This window comes from Fusarium fujikuroi, chromosome FFUJ_chr06, assembly GCF_900079805.1.
Source record: "Fusarium fujikuroi IMI 58289 draft genome, chromosome FFUJ_chr06".
In the NCBI taxonomy this organism is placed as follows: Eukaryota; Fungi; Ascomycota; class Sordariomycetes; order Hypocreales; family Nectriaceae; genus Fusarium; species Fusarium fujikuroi.
In genome coordinates, this window is record NC_036627.1 from 871221 (window position 1) to 887434 (window position 16214).

Below are 16214 nucleotides of genomic sequence, written 5' to 3' on the forward strand. Positions count from 1 at the left end.
ACATATGAGATAAAAAGAAACAATTGATGTAAATAGACCACATATATCCAAGTCATTCCGTCGTGAAACACTCCATATTGTTGTACACCTACATCACAAAACCTCCGAATCATTCCGTATCGTAACTGATCAGCATAAAGACCCACTTACACTTACACGACTCCAACACGAAGCTTGTTCAATGCTTCCTCATATCTAGCTGGGTTATGATCAATCAGCATACTCGTTCCGAATCTCAGCTCTTTAAAGCGCTCCTCAACATCCTTGACATATTTCATCACAATTCTCTGGGCGGGCTTTCCAATGTGATCTTCTTCGGGTAGTAAGAATGCATCTCGCCTCAAAACCCGTTGTGTCTCGATGGTAAAAACCTCTCCAGGTGGCACAAGCTTACGGTTCGTCATACCAGCCCTGAGGCCCTGCAACACTGAATGACCCCATTTGGAGGAGTCTCCAGATGGGACAGAGGGCAAACCTCCGTACCACTTGTCTGCTACGCCTGTCTGGAAGGCCTGCCATATGCGTTGACGTATCTCCGCCTTGGCTTGTTGTTGGTCATTCTTGAATGCGAGTGCAACTGCCTGGAAGTCGTGCAAAACTCCCAGTGACAAATATGGAACGATGTCGTTTCCATGAACAACGGTCGTAATGAGACCACGCGTTCTCTTGCGCAGAGATGCTGACATAGTGCTGGGAGGCCCATAGGCATACACGTGTATAGGACGTCGTGGTGGTAACGTAGAGTGAACAGGTAGGAGCCCATCGGATAGTTCATCACCGACAGTCCTTTCTGGTCCCTCGATCGCAGTTACAAAGCCAGTGCCTGTTGGGTTTGGTTCGGAAAGCATCACTCCAAGCAATGCCGTCACTGCGCCGCCGAGGGAATGGCCACAGAGAACAAGGCCATAATCTGGGAATTCAAGCAACGCTTCTCGGAGAGTAAACAGCACGCGGCGATCGCCACCGTATAGAAGACGACGAGCTGACGCATGAACACCTTTATGCACCTTGTGGCCTCGACCACGCCAAGTCAAAACATCATAATCACATGTCATATCTGCCAGAACATCCTCAAAGCCTAATGTACCTCGACAAGCAAGCACGACTGCTTTAGCATCATGGTCTAGGGAGATGTAGTGCACCAAAGGAACGCCAGTACCGGTCGAGCCACTGGAGTCCGTCCCTCCTTGTGGATCAACAATAGAGGCAAGAAGAACACTGTGGGTGTCTGATTCAGTATGATGGACAAAGTGTCTGACATCTGTATGGGTGCTATCCCAAGCCCTCAACAGGGGCATGTCTTTCGAGATGCCCATGAACTTGAGAAATGCAGAGCCGTACGATGCAGACGAGAACCTCATATACCTCGTGATGTTTCGAAGTACATGTGCTTGAGGAAATATTCCATTCACCGTACCATCACGTCGAAGTTCCCCAAGTGCATCTGACGCTGTGTAGGCACTCTTTTGATGGTAGTATGAAAGGACCAGTGATGATTGTGAATCATTGGATGCCATGCTCCAAAGACTTGGGCTCCTACGAAGGACCCTGCGGTGACCAGCAGAAATTGGAGGAGGTGCAAGCAGACCATCATTTTGGGCTTGCTGAACCCAAGACGAATCAAATGCAGCACCACTTAGCGAAACACTCGGAGAGTGGGTTGGAGTGCCATACCCCGAATGGATGGAGTACGTATCTGTTTGAGATATCATAGAATCCCGACGACGTTCGTGAACGGAGACATAGCTTGCACGAGAAGGATTGCGTGGTATAAGTTCCGCTTTCTCAATACGCTTTTGATCCAAGGAAGAGCGCGGACTATGCATGGATTTGTTGCCAGCTTTATTGATAGTTGATATCCTTGACTGTGGACGAGGTCTGCTCTCCGGTGGCGGTGAATCCTTGTTCCAAATATTTGAGATTGACTGACTTCCTTCTCGAAGAGCCTGTCTAAGACCAGTTTTTTTCTCGCTTGTCTGACTGGTAGTCGAAGAGTCTGACTTCCTCTTTGGTAGGACCCTTTTCGGTGTCGTAGTACTTTCACGTGAAGCGTTAGACTTATTGGTGGCCTTCGAGGAGCTGAGAGGCACTCGTGGTCTCTTCTGATTCGCTTCGCGTTGTAAAGTTTTGATCTCTACTGGCGAGGACGGTGGTGACGCGGAAGTTGGTCGTGCCAACTTCCCTTTTTCATCTCGTAGTGCACTAGCTCGAGGTTTTGGTATGGTCTGAGGAGAAGTTCGAGATGTTTGATCGTTGGCACTTTTGAGGGGTCTTGAACGTTGTGGTGGTGGCGACTTGACTCCCGTCGTCCTCGCCTTCTTCGGCACTTGGGGAGGTTCTTTGGCTGGGACCTCGGGGGCTGGCTCCTCCTTTGACACATCAACCACAGAGACAGGTATGTCCTGAGATCCCTGAAAGGAAATGTCACCAGTCCTAGATCTCTCAAGCCTATAGACAACACGGTAGCTAGAGGCTTCGGGAGGGTCGCTTAGTATCTGACTGGTACGACGGCCTGCCTGACTACTCAATCCCTTAGTCTCAACGATCTCAGCACCCGGTAGCAAAGGTAAAGGGAATGGACGAGGTCCATCGACGTCAATGGTGACTGTTTGTGTCGATGATACCGTGTTGGAAATGGAAACGGAAGTGTCGGGAGGGAGTTTCTTGACCATTTCATCTTTGAGCTGGTCGATGACAGCTTCCTCTTCTTTAAAAGATGCGGATTGAGAACCAATGACAGCTTCTTGGAGTTTGGTAGGACTCGTGTCTCGAGATGTTGAACTGGCTGGCCTCGTGAAGACTGGTGTTCGAGTGATGCGATCTTGAATGTCAACACGTTCGCCGTCATTTAGAACAACAACATCCCAGATGATTTCTTCGGAGTCCTGCCGTCGTTTTTCTTCTTCTACCATCTTCCAGGACCACCTCTGTAGGTACGCTAAAGCACATAGACCGAGCACAAGATCCATCATACCAACAGTATCTCCATGAATGCCGGTGGCGGGATCGTGGAACTCCCGCCTGATTAGTGTGATTATGCTCGCAATGGCTCGAGAGGAATCAGTTGAGCCGAAGATCTGGTCGAGTGAAGATAGAAGTAGCTGCGATATCCCTGAAGCCACAGAGAAGGTGGTACTCGTGAAGTGAAAACCTGCACTTGTCCAAAAGACGGCCTGGGACATGGCATGGTGGAGATGTTCGAAACTTCGTTCGATGATGGATTCGGCTTCAGCGGTAGACATATCGCTTTGTGACCGCGAGAGTGTTTCTCTTCCTGCTTGCGATAGAACAGTTTCGACCATGCTGCGAGCAAGTTCCAAGGAGGATAAAGTGGTTACCTTTGCAGCACTTAGACCGTAAGATCCGGCCCTGGAACTGAGACGAATAGCTAAACATGTTGAGCGTGTTGCAAGACTAACGGCTTGAGCGACTGGAGAGGGCAGTAGTGTTTGGCCTGGTTGCGGAGGGAGGTCCTCGGCCGATATGATGCTTGCGTTATCCATGGTGAAGTGGTTGCCATTGAAGCCCGAGCGTAATGGGGCCGAGGGGCGAAAGAAGGCTGGATATAACGGGATAGTTGTAGTTCAACGATACTAGCATAGACGTTAAATGTTCGTCCATGGAATAACAATGAAGAGAGGTCTGAGTGTTTCTGGCGTATTTCGAGACGAGGTTTGAGCCAAGTTTGAGCCAAGTTTGAGTAGTTCAACTCTAGCGTCGTGAATCCCGACACGTTGAACAATGAAGGGTGGCTACAAACGAATAACACCAATTACATGGTCGGAATGTAAATAAGAAGTGACAAAGAACTAATGGCATGTCGCTTGTGAATGTGGTTGGACGACAGGGAATAAGACAGAGACACAAGAGACACATCAAGAGATGACGAGATGTGAAACAGATTTGCATGTGATTGCATGATAAAGGAGCGTGTACCTGCCAAGACTAAGACCCGACTTGATGCTTGACAACTCATCAATTTAAATCCTTGTTGTTTTAGCGAGCATGTAGTGAGTGGTTAGTGTCTAATCGCGCTGTTGTAATTCGCCTTATGAATCGAGTTTTGTACCTGATCAGACCTCGATGTTACAGCGCTATCACAGACGGTGTCGAGAATATTCCGAAGTTGGGAGGCTTCTGATACCGATTATCAGGGTCTAGAGGCCATCCAATTTTGATTTTCTTAAACATTCAATCTCCTGACGCGACCCTTCATGCCTCAAAGGATAGTAAGATTACCGAATGTCTCTAGTAAACAATCACTTATTGGACTTGAGATGCGGATTGCTAGTGGTAAGAGACAAAACAACGGAGCTTTTGAGACACAGATCCAACGTGTAACTTATCCTTTAATGACTACTAGAGCAGAGTCCCCCAATCTGTTCATGTCATGTACCAAGCATGTGACTTGACTCACGTAAATAGAAGGGACCATCTGTCGCGACTCGACCGTTGGTGTTCCTAATCTCATTGTCGCCTGTATCGCATAACAAACCACAGCATGCCTATAATAGCAGTTTAGATGTCGTTACTTGAATTTATGCAATGAACTCGCCATGAGAGTTTGCTCCACGTTTCTATCCGGATGATAGATAAGACAGAAACTTTCCGTTCATCCGTGTAAGTGAACCACGGAATGACTTCGTAACAGCTTCATCGCCCTCCACCATTACCACAATCTTGATCCCCAACTGGCTCCTTCACTCCCATCCAATCAAATACCTCGGTTCCGTGGTCTAGTTGGTTATGGCATCTCGTTAACACCGAGAAGGTCCCCGGTTCGATCCCGGGCGGAACCACTCTTTTTGTTCCTTGGCCTTGAGCCTTGCCCTCCTTTTCAAGTGTCGGGATCGCCTTGAGGCTGTGACTCGCCGACCCCTGAGCGATGATGGTAAATCGTCCCCGATATAGAACCAGTGGGGGGCACTAAACACAAAAAGGTACGGGAAAGGACAAGCCAAGCTCAGCTCAAGGCTCCGCCCATTCTGTTCTGAAACGGAAAAAGACGAAACTACTCCCAGATCTTACATCGATAATATCTCAACATCTTACGTATTCTTTTGAGTATCTCTCTCTTCAATTGCTCTGTTTGAACATCTCTCAAGGTCGTCTTTTTGTTGAGACATCTCCCCGTGCCCCTCGATAAACACCCCGCCAAACACAATAATCCCCCGCCAAATAGACACCGACACCGCCATGGCTCAAAACGGCATGTTCAGCGCCAACCTCCTCTCCTCAGAGGTCAGCGCCGCTCTCCCCGAGGGTTATACTCTGCGCGCTCTGCGAAAGTCTGACTTCAACAGCGGTTTCCTCGACTGTCTGCGTGTCTTGACCACCGTTGGCGACATCACCGAAGCCGACTTCGCCAAGCAGTACGATGACATGCTCGCTGCTGGCAGTTACTACGTTATCATCATTGAGGACACTTCGCGAGGCGACAAGCCTGTTGTCGGAACTGGCGCCTTGATCACTGAGCGCAAGTTGTAAGTCAATGGTCCTCGCTGTCTGCTAGACAACCACTAACAATCCGTAGCATTCACAGCCTGGGCGCCGTGGGCCACATCGAAGATATCGCCGTCGCAAAGGACCAGCAAGGCAAGAAGCTCGGTCTCCGAATCATCCAAGCCCTCGACCACATCGCCGAGCAAGTCGGCTGCTACAAGAGCATCCTCGACTGCAGCGAAGCCAACGAAGGTTTCTACGTCAAGTGTGGCTTCCGAAGAGCAGGCCTCCAGATGGCCCATTACTATGAGGGCTCAAAGGGTAAATCCCAGTGATTTCATTAAGCAATTCTACGATATTATGAAATGCGTATGTGTATGCGTGGCGCATCCGCATGTTTCCCTATGTTATCGTTTGTGTGCGTTGCACAGAGGCTGATGCGGTTTCGCATGGCGCGCAGGAAGCAAAATCTAAAGAGGATACGATATTGGGCGGGCTTAGAGGCAGATATGGACGGGAGAATATAGACGACATTTCTTGCACTGCTTGTACATCTGCCGAGCGACGGAACGAGTGAGATCTTGCGGGTACCCCGAGACATTCGGAGGAAATCCATGTAAGCTGCTGTATGACAAGAATCATCAGCTGAGTGAGGTTCCATATTCGGCTTCCGATTCGAAGCACATGTAAATGACCGAAAGGTTTGCGCATAAAACCTGCTCGTATGTTACATTGTTAGCTACAATCACCCAGCCCAACATCTTCAGTCTCGCCCAGTTCTCTAAAGTCTTTTCGTCGAAATTCTCAAGTCATATCAAGATGTCCGACGAGTTGAGCCACTCCTTCGTCAAAGTCCGAATTGCGGCCTTGCAGTTGCTGTAAGTGATAACTACCACTGTAGAATCCTTGTTAAGTTGGTTACTATAGTGTTCGATCCAAGCATCCTGATGCTTTCCATATTGCTAGACACCTCACAAAACGAGTCACAACTTTCATCGACCCAAGCGGTTCCCTTCGTTTGGCTAGACGAAGACTTGTTCGCGCCCGTCGCTAATCACTCGCCACTCCGACATTGCAAAACGCCAAAGATATTATATTATGATCTATTTTCAAGCTTGCTCTAGAGACCGCCTTCGGGCGAATCATTTATCGGCCCATCCAACCACCATCAACAACCAACACATGCCCACTTACATATCCACTGGCCTTACTCGCCAGATACACAGCTGTACCCTTGAAATCATCCGGTGAACCCCAGTTACCAGCGGGAATTCTTGAAGTAATAGAAGCAAGACGCTCTGGGTTGGCGAGAAGTGCCTCGTTCATGTCGGTAGCGATGTAACCGGGAGCAATGGCGTTGACAGTGATACCCCTTGAGGTCCACTCGTTGGCGAAACTCTTGGTGACTTGGCCTACCGCACCCTTGGAGGCGGCGTAGGCGGGGACAGTGAAACCGCCCTGGAAGGTGAGGAGGGAGGCGAAGTTGATGATGCTGCCGCGACGGCCGGTGATGGGAGAGGGTTCGAGGTTGAGCATGTGGGCGCCGACGTCGCGGCAGAGGGTGAAGACGGAGTTGAGGTTTACTTGGATGACCTGTAGCTCATTAGATGTGTTATGACACAAGAATTGGTCTTTCATACCTCGTTGAAGTCGCTGTCAGGGAAGACTTCACAAGGATGTCGTCGCTGAATACCAGCGCAGTTCACCAAAATGCGAATCTGATGCCCATCGGCTAGCACCTTAGGCACAAGTCCAGCAACAGATTCTTGCGACGATAGATCGGCAGTGTAGATGAATGCCTTTCGGCCAAGCTTCTCAATGGACTCTTTTGTCGATTGTGATGTAGTATCTCGCTGTACGTCCAGTCAGTCTCGAGTTCTGGCCTCATCATGAGACGTTCCGTACCTGAACAAGAATAATATCGGCACCAGCTTCAGCGAGACCAATTGCTACGGCCTGGCCGATACCGCGCGTACCACCTGTTACGAGAGCAGTTTGGCCCTCAAGGGAGAAGAAAGAAGCAGACATTTTGAGATATTAGTTGTTGACGTCGTGAGCAATTGGTGATGTATTTTGTTTTATTTGACGAGGGACAGTTCAGTTCCACCATGAGATGATGGGTACTACGCTATTAATGACCGAGGGGTAAGCTTCTGAGCTCCGACTTAGGAGGAGCCGGGTTGGTTCTAATTAGTGAATTGGACCGGACTAGAACTGGCCAATTGATTAACTGTTCGTAATGCAGGTTTACTTTACTCTGTAGGTTTACATTCAACCGGCTTGTGAAGGTCGGAGAGAAGGCCGAAGACGAGCTCTGGGTCCCCGCAGAGAGGTGATGCTATTCTGTAGGTACCTTATGATGAGATATGTGCAGACTGGTAGCTTGTAGCTCTCTACAATACAGGCCTAGCATATACGCATTACAGATGTTTACTGACTGTTCAGAGACAAAGCATCTCATATGAGACAAAGCTGATCTCTTTCTCTCATCCAGCTCATGAGTCGGTCAACATTTCCTCCCCGGGTTTCTCCAACATCTCCAAAACATGGAGTGGATCGTCCTAAACCCAACGGCTCAGTCTTTAGCGCTTCACCCCGCGGGATACAGGGCAGTGGGGGCACGCTAGCACTGGCTCTACCACTGCGGATAAAGATTCTCTTCTTTTTTTGCTGTCATGGGGGCATTGCACGTCATGGGACGTCTCGTCGCGGGGCATTTCAATGCTATCGTGGGGCGCCTTTTCCGAGGTCAAGTTCATCTCGGTCCTCTCTCCGCGATGTTCGCTTGAGAATCAATTAGGGGATTGTAGTCTGTAGCTTCTGTCCAATCCGATATTTGGTCGACATCGGCCCTGGCTTGAATGTCCTTGTTTGGTTTCGCCCTTTACTAACCCACTTCTTGCTCTCGTCGTGATCCATGATCTCCCAATAACTTTTGCATCTGTAACATTGACCATTTCCTGCATATTTCTGTCGCAATAGTTCATCAACTACTCAATTGCTCTTCTTTAATCGCTCCCCTTCATCATATCAGCACTTTCGCCTCTCTCATACCTTCATCATGGCAACTGAGCGTGTCAAGGCCTCCGTCCTCCATGGCGAGAAGGATCTCCGTCTGGTAAATGCCATTACTCAATTACATTCAAGATCGTAGACTGACTCAATTGACAGGAAGAACGTGAACTTCCCGCACCCTCAAGCAACGAAGTCCAAGTCGCCGTCAAGTCAACCGGCCTCTGCGGCTCCGATCTTCACTACTACAACCACTTCCGCAACGGCGACATCATCGTTCGTGAACCTCTTACCCTCGGCCATGAGTCCGCGGGCACAGTCGTAGCCGTCGGATCAGAAGTTACACATCTCAAGCCTGGCGACCACGTCGCTCTCGAGGTTGGTCTTCCTTGTGAGGCCTGTGAGCTCTGCGGTGAGGGCCGTTACAACATTTGCCGTGGAATGAAGTTCCGCAGCTCAGCAAAGGCCAATCCTCATGCGCAGGGAACTCTACAGGAGAGAATTAACCACCCTGCTAAGTGGTGCCACAAGTTAGACAATCCAAACTTTGTGAACTGAGAAATGTACTGACTTTTGCTCAGAATGCCTGAACATGTCACTCTCGATCTCGGCGCTCTCGTTGAGCCTCTCTCAGTCGCAATGCACGCCCGTGATCGCGCCGCTCTCCCCAAGGGCTCGACGGTCCTCGTTCTCGGCGCCGGTGCCGTCGGTCTTCTCGCAGCCGCTGTCGCAAAGGCCGACCAAGCAAAGACCGTCATCATTGCCGATATCCTCAAGGACCGTCTTGACTTTGCCATCAACAACGGTTTCGCCGATGCCTCAGTAGTTGTCCCCATGGAGCGCCCACAAACTATCGAAGACAAGCTCGCCTTTGCCCAGAAGGTCGCTGCTATGGTGAAGGAGACACAGGTCAACGGAGAGGCTGTCGGTGAGGTTACTGCTGTGTACGAGTGCACTGGTGTCGAGACATGTGTGCAAACAGCTATTTACGCTACCAAGCCTGGAGGCAAGGTCATGATCATTGGCATGGGAACTCCCGTCCTCACCATCCCCATGTCGGCTGCTGCTCTTCGCGAAGTCGACATCGTGGGTGTCTTCCGTTACGCCAACACATACAAGGAGATCATTGAGCTATTGGCCAACCCTCCTGCCAACATGCCTGACGTGAGCCGTCTGGTCACTCAAAGATACAACGGCATGGAGAACATTGAGGAAGCTTTCAAGATGGCTGGTAAGGTGAGGGATGAGCAAGGCAACCTTGTTATCAAGGTTGTAGTGGACTTTGACGAAAAATGACTAAAAGGTCGGTTGTAATTTAATAACAATTGAGGGAGCTGGCAGTGAGGGTTTATGAATGGGGTAAAAGGCGTGTTGTGTGGGGTCTTGGGGATTATAGATACCTAATTTCTGGCAAAATGATGAGATCTTGGAATAAGTTAATACTGCATCTTGATCCTTCTCGCTACTGTACGTGACATGTCTAACTGATGAGTTAACGTACCTATGGACGACGGTGTTGGGAGAGCTGTATACACAACAACCACAAAGTCTTGCACCAAGATGCAAACGAATTAATCAGTTCAGAATTTTCAGTCCAGACTCGCAGATGTGGCATCGCAGATACCATCGTAGTCCAAGATAGGAGCATCTCACAGGTGTTCTTATGACCTGGTCCTCGAAGCATCATGGCTACGATACTTCGATGCAATCACTAGCACATTGAGCAACGTCGAAGATGCGGAGTTTAACTTTTTCTATTCATGAAGCCAAGTTGAGCTTCTGATCTATTATAGATGCAATATCATTCAATGCCGCTTTTCATCATATCTCATCTTTATTCCCAATATCATGTAACTATAGCCGACCTTTGATTCATGACTTGTCGGGGAAACCGAAGTCAATGCCGAAGGGAGGGTAGACATATCGCTTGACTTCACCCTTCTTGACAAGGTCCTCGGAGTAGTCGTTCAGATCCTTCATATCCTCGTCGTCGAGGTCGACAATGGTCTTGTTGGCGGTGATGCGCTCGGGGGTGACTGACTTGGCGAGGACGGTACTTCCACGGGCAACTAGAAGACTGTTAGCAACACACTTCTCACTATCAGGTTCATGAGACTTGCCGTGGTAGCTGAGGAGGACAGTAGAGGCAGAAACACCCTTCTTCTCTGCAATCTTGACAACAGGCTCGGCAGTCATGACGGGGCCACCGGTGCTGCCAAAGGGACTGTAGGCCTCAATGTGAATGCCCTTCTCCTTGCAGAAGTCGACAATCTCCTGCTGAGGGAGACTGGGGTGGTTCTCGATCTGGTTGACGGCGGGGATGATAGTGGCATGAGGCAGAAGCTCCTCGAGGTACTTCTTGCTGTACTATACCGAGTGTTAGCTGAGGTTGGCGGACTTAAGGTGATTAACATACGTTGCAGACACCGACGCCACGGGTTTTGCCAGTAGCGGGGAGCTTCTCCATGAGCTTCCAGCCGTCGACGTGGTTGTAGTCTCGGATGACATCTCGGGAACCATCAGCCTTCTTGGGGAACTTGTCGTCGTTGCCCTCGGGGTTGAGAAGAAGAGGCCAGTGCTATAACGGCTTAGCATACAAATTCAAGAGATATTTCGAGTAGTAACTTACCACAAGGAAGAGGTCAACGTAGTCAAGACCAAGAGCCTTCAAGCTCTTGTCGAGACCAAGCTCAGGGCGGGTGTTGTATGTAGCCCAGACCTTGGTGACAACAAAGATATCCTCACGCTTGACGCCAGCCTCGAAAGCAGCCTTGAGGCCAGCACCAACCTCCTCTTCGTTTCCGTAGCAGTAGGCGCAGTCGATCAGCTTGTAACCATCCTTGAGAGCATATGTGACGGCCTTCTCAACCTCGCCAGCGGGAGACTGCCAGGTACCTACAAGCAACAAGAATCAGTCAATTGAGCTCTTGAGGATTAAAACATGTGAAAACAACGCACCGAGACCAAGGGCAGGAATCTCCTGGCCAGTGTTGAGCTTGAAGGAAGAGGGAGCCATTGTGTGAATCTTGTACGAGAGGGGGTATCGCGAAGAAGATGAGAGAGATCTAGAACAAAACACAAGAGAAGAAGCTCGTACAGAAGCGGGAGACGTGCAGGTTATAAACCGCTGCCACATCATGAACACGGCCCAATGCCCCTCATGCCTACGTAGCTTGATCTACCGAGCTACTCTATTACAGCACCTTATTCTTGGATAAAACAAGCCCCCCCCCCAATGTACACGCTCATCTTTGCGGGGTGAACCCCGCCAAAGCGCTGGGCATGTCACCGAGCTCGAGGGGCATTTTTGTCTCTTAGAGCAAGTTTGGGGTGTAGTTTACACGGAAAAGCGCTGATCGATGGAGATTTCTCGGGGTGGGGTTGCTCCGAGGGCTCGAGATGGTGAGTTGAGGCTAACTTGGAGTGGTAGAGAGGTCGGTGAGAACTCCGGCCGACGATGCCCCCAAAGGTTGAAAGACGCTGTTACCCTTTCTGAGAACGCCAGGAAATGTCTACACTCGACCATATGCTAGGGAAGTGAGTAGGAAAAGTTGAAGGGCCGATGGCCGACTCTGCCTCTATATATCCTGTACTGATGATGCTATACCGGCTACATCACATATCCCGGCCGTGATGTACCACTCCCATCAACGTGGGGGTTGCTTCTGAAGTCAAGTGCCAGAAGCCATGAGGCCAATCACGAACAATTTCAATCTGTTCCCGGAAATGCCTGATACTTGGTCACTCAGTATGTAAGTCTATGCAATTGAGGATCTACTGATTCATTATTAATCCTGAAACCCCCAACATGAGCCATGGACGAGAGTCATCCTGCAAGACTCTTTCTCTCTATGCTACGTCGTTCCAGTCCATCTCTTCTAAGAAAAAAACGACTACAAAGTATAAGGTACAAGCATACGTACATATGGAAAAGAAGTGCACCTATCGAATAGTACCCCATTACAACAAAACATGTTCCGTAAACTCCCTTCCTTGGTCCAAGTTTTCCGCGCCCGCCTCTTTTTCTCGTGTCTTGTGTTGTATTGCGTCTCATCGTCAAGATTTAGCCCGAAACAAGAACCCAGATCCTACAGTTTGTTAGTAACTGCTAATCACCCTTGGCCGTAGTCTTGGTAGTGTCCTGGAGACGGAAGTTGAACTTACAGGAAGAAGATCATTAGCGTTCCAAACATTTTGGCAATCAGCATTCTGTTGCTTGACACTCGGTTCCAGTACTTGAGGAGTTCTCGCTGTGCTCCTTCAACGTTATCGACCACATCTTCTGTGTTGGCGTCAATGCGCTGAATCATCTCGCTCTGTTCCGAAACCATGGTGGCTAGTTGTCCGAAAATGCTGCCAAGCTCACCAATGGTCTTCTCGATAGCCTCAATCGCTTCACCACGTTGTTGGATATATGTGTTGGAGGGTTGTGCCTCTTCCATCATCAGCAGCTGTTGATCGCCAACGGGGTTGAGAGACAGGGTATCTTGAGCTCCTGGCGCGGGCGAATTGCGAGCTGGTGTTCCGTAGAGAGGAGAAGCCGACTGTTGAATCGATGGCTGAGCATGTTGCGACACAGAGGAGATAAAGTTCTCTGTTCTCGATCGCGATGCCTGGATGTTCTTGGTTCTGGCCTCAAGAACGTCCTTGAAGTTGACCGAGACGTCAGTGAGCTTGCCTTGTAGCAGGTAGACAACATTCTTGTTGTGCTCGCCCTCCTGATCGGCCTTGGGGTGTTGTTGCTTGGTGAGTGTTTGAAGAGCTCCAATTTGCTGGTTCAGAGATGAGAGATCTTGCTTGATAACGAAAGTAAGTTCGTTGATTTCCACAGGACGGTCGTCGAAAAGTGTTCGTCGCTTCGCCACTGTTTCTTAGGTTAGAACTATGAACTACGCCGGGCATTCGCGTCGCCGAGATTGGCAGATAGTACTCACATTGAGCTAGCTTTTCCAACTTGCCCATAGTCGCAGAGATGCCACGTCCAATTTCAGCAGCCTTCCGGGCGAACTCGGATCGTCTTGGGGGACCTCCAGCATGGCCGTTGGCGGCATCTTTTTGCGCATCAGTCAATAGAGACCGGCGCTGAGAGCTGACTTTTGAGGAGGATTGTTTTCGCTGTGCCTGGGCGAGTACCGACTTGAACTCAGAGGTTCGGTCTTGAATAGATGCGACAGCCATGGTGGCCAAATTAAGAGGGGTTAAGGATAAAAGCCGAGATGTCAGACTGCGGCCAGCGCGGCTTCGTGTCTCGAAACGAGTCGGGGGAATCGATGTGATAGATAGCAGCGATCAATATGCCACCTATGCGACTTTTGTTTCACTGGAGATGTGTCGAGCTGCGAATGTCGAACGTCGATGTGGAAGGGTCCGGATCAGGTCTCGGTTGGCAGCGCAGGCGGAACGGAACGTCGAGGGGTGACGCGGACGAACAAAAAGCAGGATAATTAGAAAGGAGTACTTTTTTGGTGATTCGAATCGAAGGAGTTGGTCGAGAGTGCGATGTGTAAGAGACAATTAAAGTGTCGTGAAGCCTCGGGAGTGGTACGAAATGGAGAAAAAGGCTAGAGAGAGCTAAGTTAAACGGTAGATGCGCAACAAAGAATGCCAGAGACAAATGAGGTTTGATTTGAATTGGTTGTCGCTGCGTCTGAAAGGAGATTGGACTGATTGAATGATTGGGGAACGTGTCGTGTCGTTGGCTTGTTCCAGACTGGTCCAGTTCTGGTCGAGGGGCAGGGGTAGGTTCAGTTCAATTCAGTGCAGTCAGTTCAGTGAGTGTGATCCGCCACGCTGGCTCTTTTATCAATGCTGACCAGACAGGCTGTTATTAGATGTGTGGCTTTACATGTGGCTGAGTTTGGAGTTGGACTTTGAGAAGATCTTGTAGCTGCAGCATCAGCAAAGAATATGTTGACACGAGAGGTAATGAAGCTTTTTCTCTCTAGGTAAGTATGGATATGCGTTGAGTGTTTCTTCTACTGGGACCGACAGCTTCTATCACAAGCACGACCTGCATGTCTACGTGGAGGGTTGAAGATTCTGTATCGCGAGTTAATCACGAGTTTTTCGAGCAAGAGATATATATTTTATATCAGTCTAAATGGTACTTGTTTAGTTCGAGATGCTTGGTACATGGAGTAACACGTTAAACCCATAGTAAGGTTCTTGATCGTTTAATTTGGAAATCCACACGACGACTGCATGCTCTCATTAGCCGCCTCTGCTACCAGCTCGTAAAGACCACCACTAAGTCTACCTCCAATTACTACCATTTCTTCGTATCAGAATTCCATCTCCGTAGCTTGTTTATAGCTCCAGTCTAAACGTTACTTCGTATATCAAATCCAATCATCTTACCTATTCTGCAATCGAGTGGAGCCTAGGGTGAGCGGGAATGACGGCATGAGCCCCTTACCTGTTACTGTGCCCTTCTGCCATTCTTTGCTAGACACGCAATAACTGAGAGTTTCCATGCCATCGACTAGAGATTTAGAACACTGTACAGATGCAAGACGGCCACTGGAAGAATTGGTGGTTAGGTCAGCAATTCACAGCCTTTTCATAGTCGGCACTCGAAATCCTGGTATCCTACAAGACGTGTCATAGTCGACGTCACCTGTCCTATCAAAAGCAAGTTAATGAAGACGTTGCTGTCTTTTTATTCACATCCATGGTAGCACGTGTGCATGTGCAACTTGGAATCCGTGTTTACGCGTGACATTTGCGTTGAATGCCGTGTAAAGCTCGCATACATGATACAGCAATGAGGAGATATAAGGGGCCCAAGAAAGCCACCTGTTATGCAATGGGTTCGCAGTTCGTAATGTTGAGGCCAGTGCCGCAAAGGTAAAGTTATCACGAGGTGTCAAAAGGGTTCATCCTAGTGGATGGGTGACGAGGACCGAGGCACTAAGCCCCCCTTGACTAAACAGTAAACTCTTCGACGGCCGTAATTCAGGTGATCAATCTCCAAGGCTCCAAGAATAATTACAGTACCTTCTGTGCAACATCGGAGGGGCCTAACACAGAAGGACACGCTAGCTTACGGGTATCTTGACTCGGTATGGAGGTTCGTCTTAAAAGTCTTTGCTGGCGCTAAAATCACACTAAGTGAGGCAAAAGACTAGGTACCTATAAATCTTAAATTTTATACCTATTTATCCCTACCTTCTTTATACTTATTCTTACCTTTTAAAGCTATAATTTTTTAAATATATATAGGAATTCTCTCTATCTATATTTAAATCTACTTTTATAAAAGGTTATTCTATATAGCCTTCTATTTATAAATAGCTTTCTTTTTATTCTTTAGGGTGCCTTTTTTTATTATTATTCTCTTTATTTATAGCTAGGTAGACTTAATAGTATTTAAATCTGGCAAATTTAAATATTAAAGAAGTCTTTAAACTCCCTTAGCGTTATATAGAAGCTGCTATATATAGTATTTATAAGTAGAAGCTTAATCTTTTTATATAAAGGTATTTAGTCTTTCCTTTTTATATTCCTTTATAAAAGGAAATAATCTTAAAATTAGGATCTTTATATAGTATTACTATTAATTAATATTACCTTTTTCCTTTTTTATTAGCTTACTATTAGCCTTATTTTAAGACTATATAGGCTTTTTATTAGGTAGGTTATAAAGCCTTAGCCTTTTTATTTTATTTTTAAGTTTTTATTTCTCTTTTATAACTAACTTAAGCTCTTTATTTATTACCTATATTATTTCTTTAGTGGCCTTCTTTTTTTTTAAGGTTTTT

The 16214-nt window shown here is 48.2% G+C and overlaps 7 protein-coding genes and 1 non-coding gene; 4 read left to right on the forward strand and 4 right to left on the reverse strand.

The window, feature by feature from the left end:
- Positions 1–152: 152 nt before the first annotated feature.
- On the reverse strand, positions 153–3503 carry FFUJ_05621 (related to lipase; the record flags this gene model as incomplete). Its single annotated transcript, XM_023578853.1, has 1 exon — positions 153–3503. One exon carries the CDS (start codon positions 3501–3503, stop codon positions 153–155), a length of 3351 nt encoding a protein of 1116 aa, XP_023431796.1.
- Positions 3504–4726: 1223 nt separating this feature from the next.
- On the forward strand, positions 4727–4800 carry tRNA. The gene has a single exon. It is a non-coding gene (tRNA).
- Positions 4801–5196: 396 nt separating this feature from the next.
- FFUJ_05622 (probable glucosamine-phosphate N-acetyltransferase) lies at positions 5197–5777 on the forward strand (the record flags this gene model as incomplete). XM_023578854.1 has 2 exons in its annotated part: positions 5197–5483; positions 5534–5777. The coding sequence occupies 2 exons, from the start codon at positions 5197–5199 to the stop codon at positions 5775–5777; spliced, it is 531 nt and encodes a 176-aa protein (XP_023431797.1).
- Positions 5778–6261: 484 nt separating this feature from the next.
- Positions 6262–6496, forward strand: FFUJ_05623 (uncharacterized protein; the record flags this gene model as incomplete). XM_023578855.1 has 2 exons in its annotated part: positions 6262–6320; positions 6370–6496. 2 exons carry the CDS (start codon positions 6262–6264, stop codon positions 6494–6496), a joined length of 186 nt encoding a protein of 61 aa, XP_023431798.1.
- Positions 6497–6588: 92 nt separating this feature from the next.
- Positions 6589–7470, reverse strand: FFUJ_05624 (related to 2-deoxy-D-gluconate 3-dehydrogenase; the record flags this gene model as incomplete). XM_023578856.1 has 3 exons in its annotated part: positions 6589–7035; positions 7083–7295; positions 7348–7470. The coding sequence occupies 3 exons, from the start codon at positions 7468–7470 to the stop codon at positions 6589–6591; spliced, it is 783 nt and encodes a 260-aa protein (XP_023431799.1).
- Positions 7471–8503: 1033 nt separating this feature from the next.
- Positions 8504–9750, forward strand: FFUJ_05625 (related to sorbitol dehydrogenase; the record flags this gene model as incomplete). XM_023578857.1 has 3 exons in its annotated part: positions 8504–8560; positions 8614–8984; positions 9036–9750. 3 exons carry the CDS (start codon positions 8504–8506, stop codon positions 9748–9750), a joined length of 1143 nt encoding a protein of 380 aa, XP_023431800.1.
- Positions 9751–10326: 576 nt separating this feature from the next.
- On the reverse strand, positions 10327–11470 carry FFUJ_05626 (probable aldehyde reductase; the record flags this gene model as incomplete). XM_023578858.1 has 4 exons in its annotated part: positions 10327–10821; positions 10871–11032; positions 11084–11349; positions 11413–11470. 4 exons carry the CDS (start codon positions 11468–11470, stop codon positions 10327–10329), a joined length of 981 nt encoding a protein of 326 aa, XP_023431801.1.
- A 1047-nt stretch (positions 11471–12517) lies between these two features.
- FFUJ_05627 (probable syntaxin, vesicular transport protein) lies at positions 12518–13632 on the reverse strand (the record flags this gene model as incomplete). XM_023578859.1 has 3 exons in its annotated part: positions 12518–12542; positions 12619–13318; positions 13389–13632. The coding sequence occupies 3 exons, from the start codon at positions 13630–13632 to the stop codon at positions 12518–12520; spliced, it is 969 nt and encodes a 322-aa protein (XP_023431802.1).
- Between the last annotated feature and the right edge of the window lie 2582 nt (positions 13633–16214).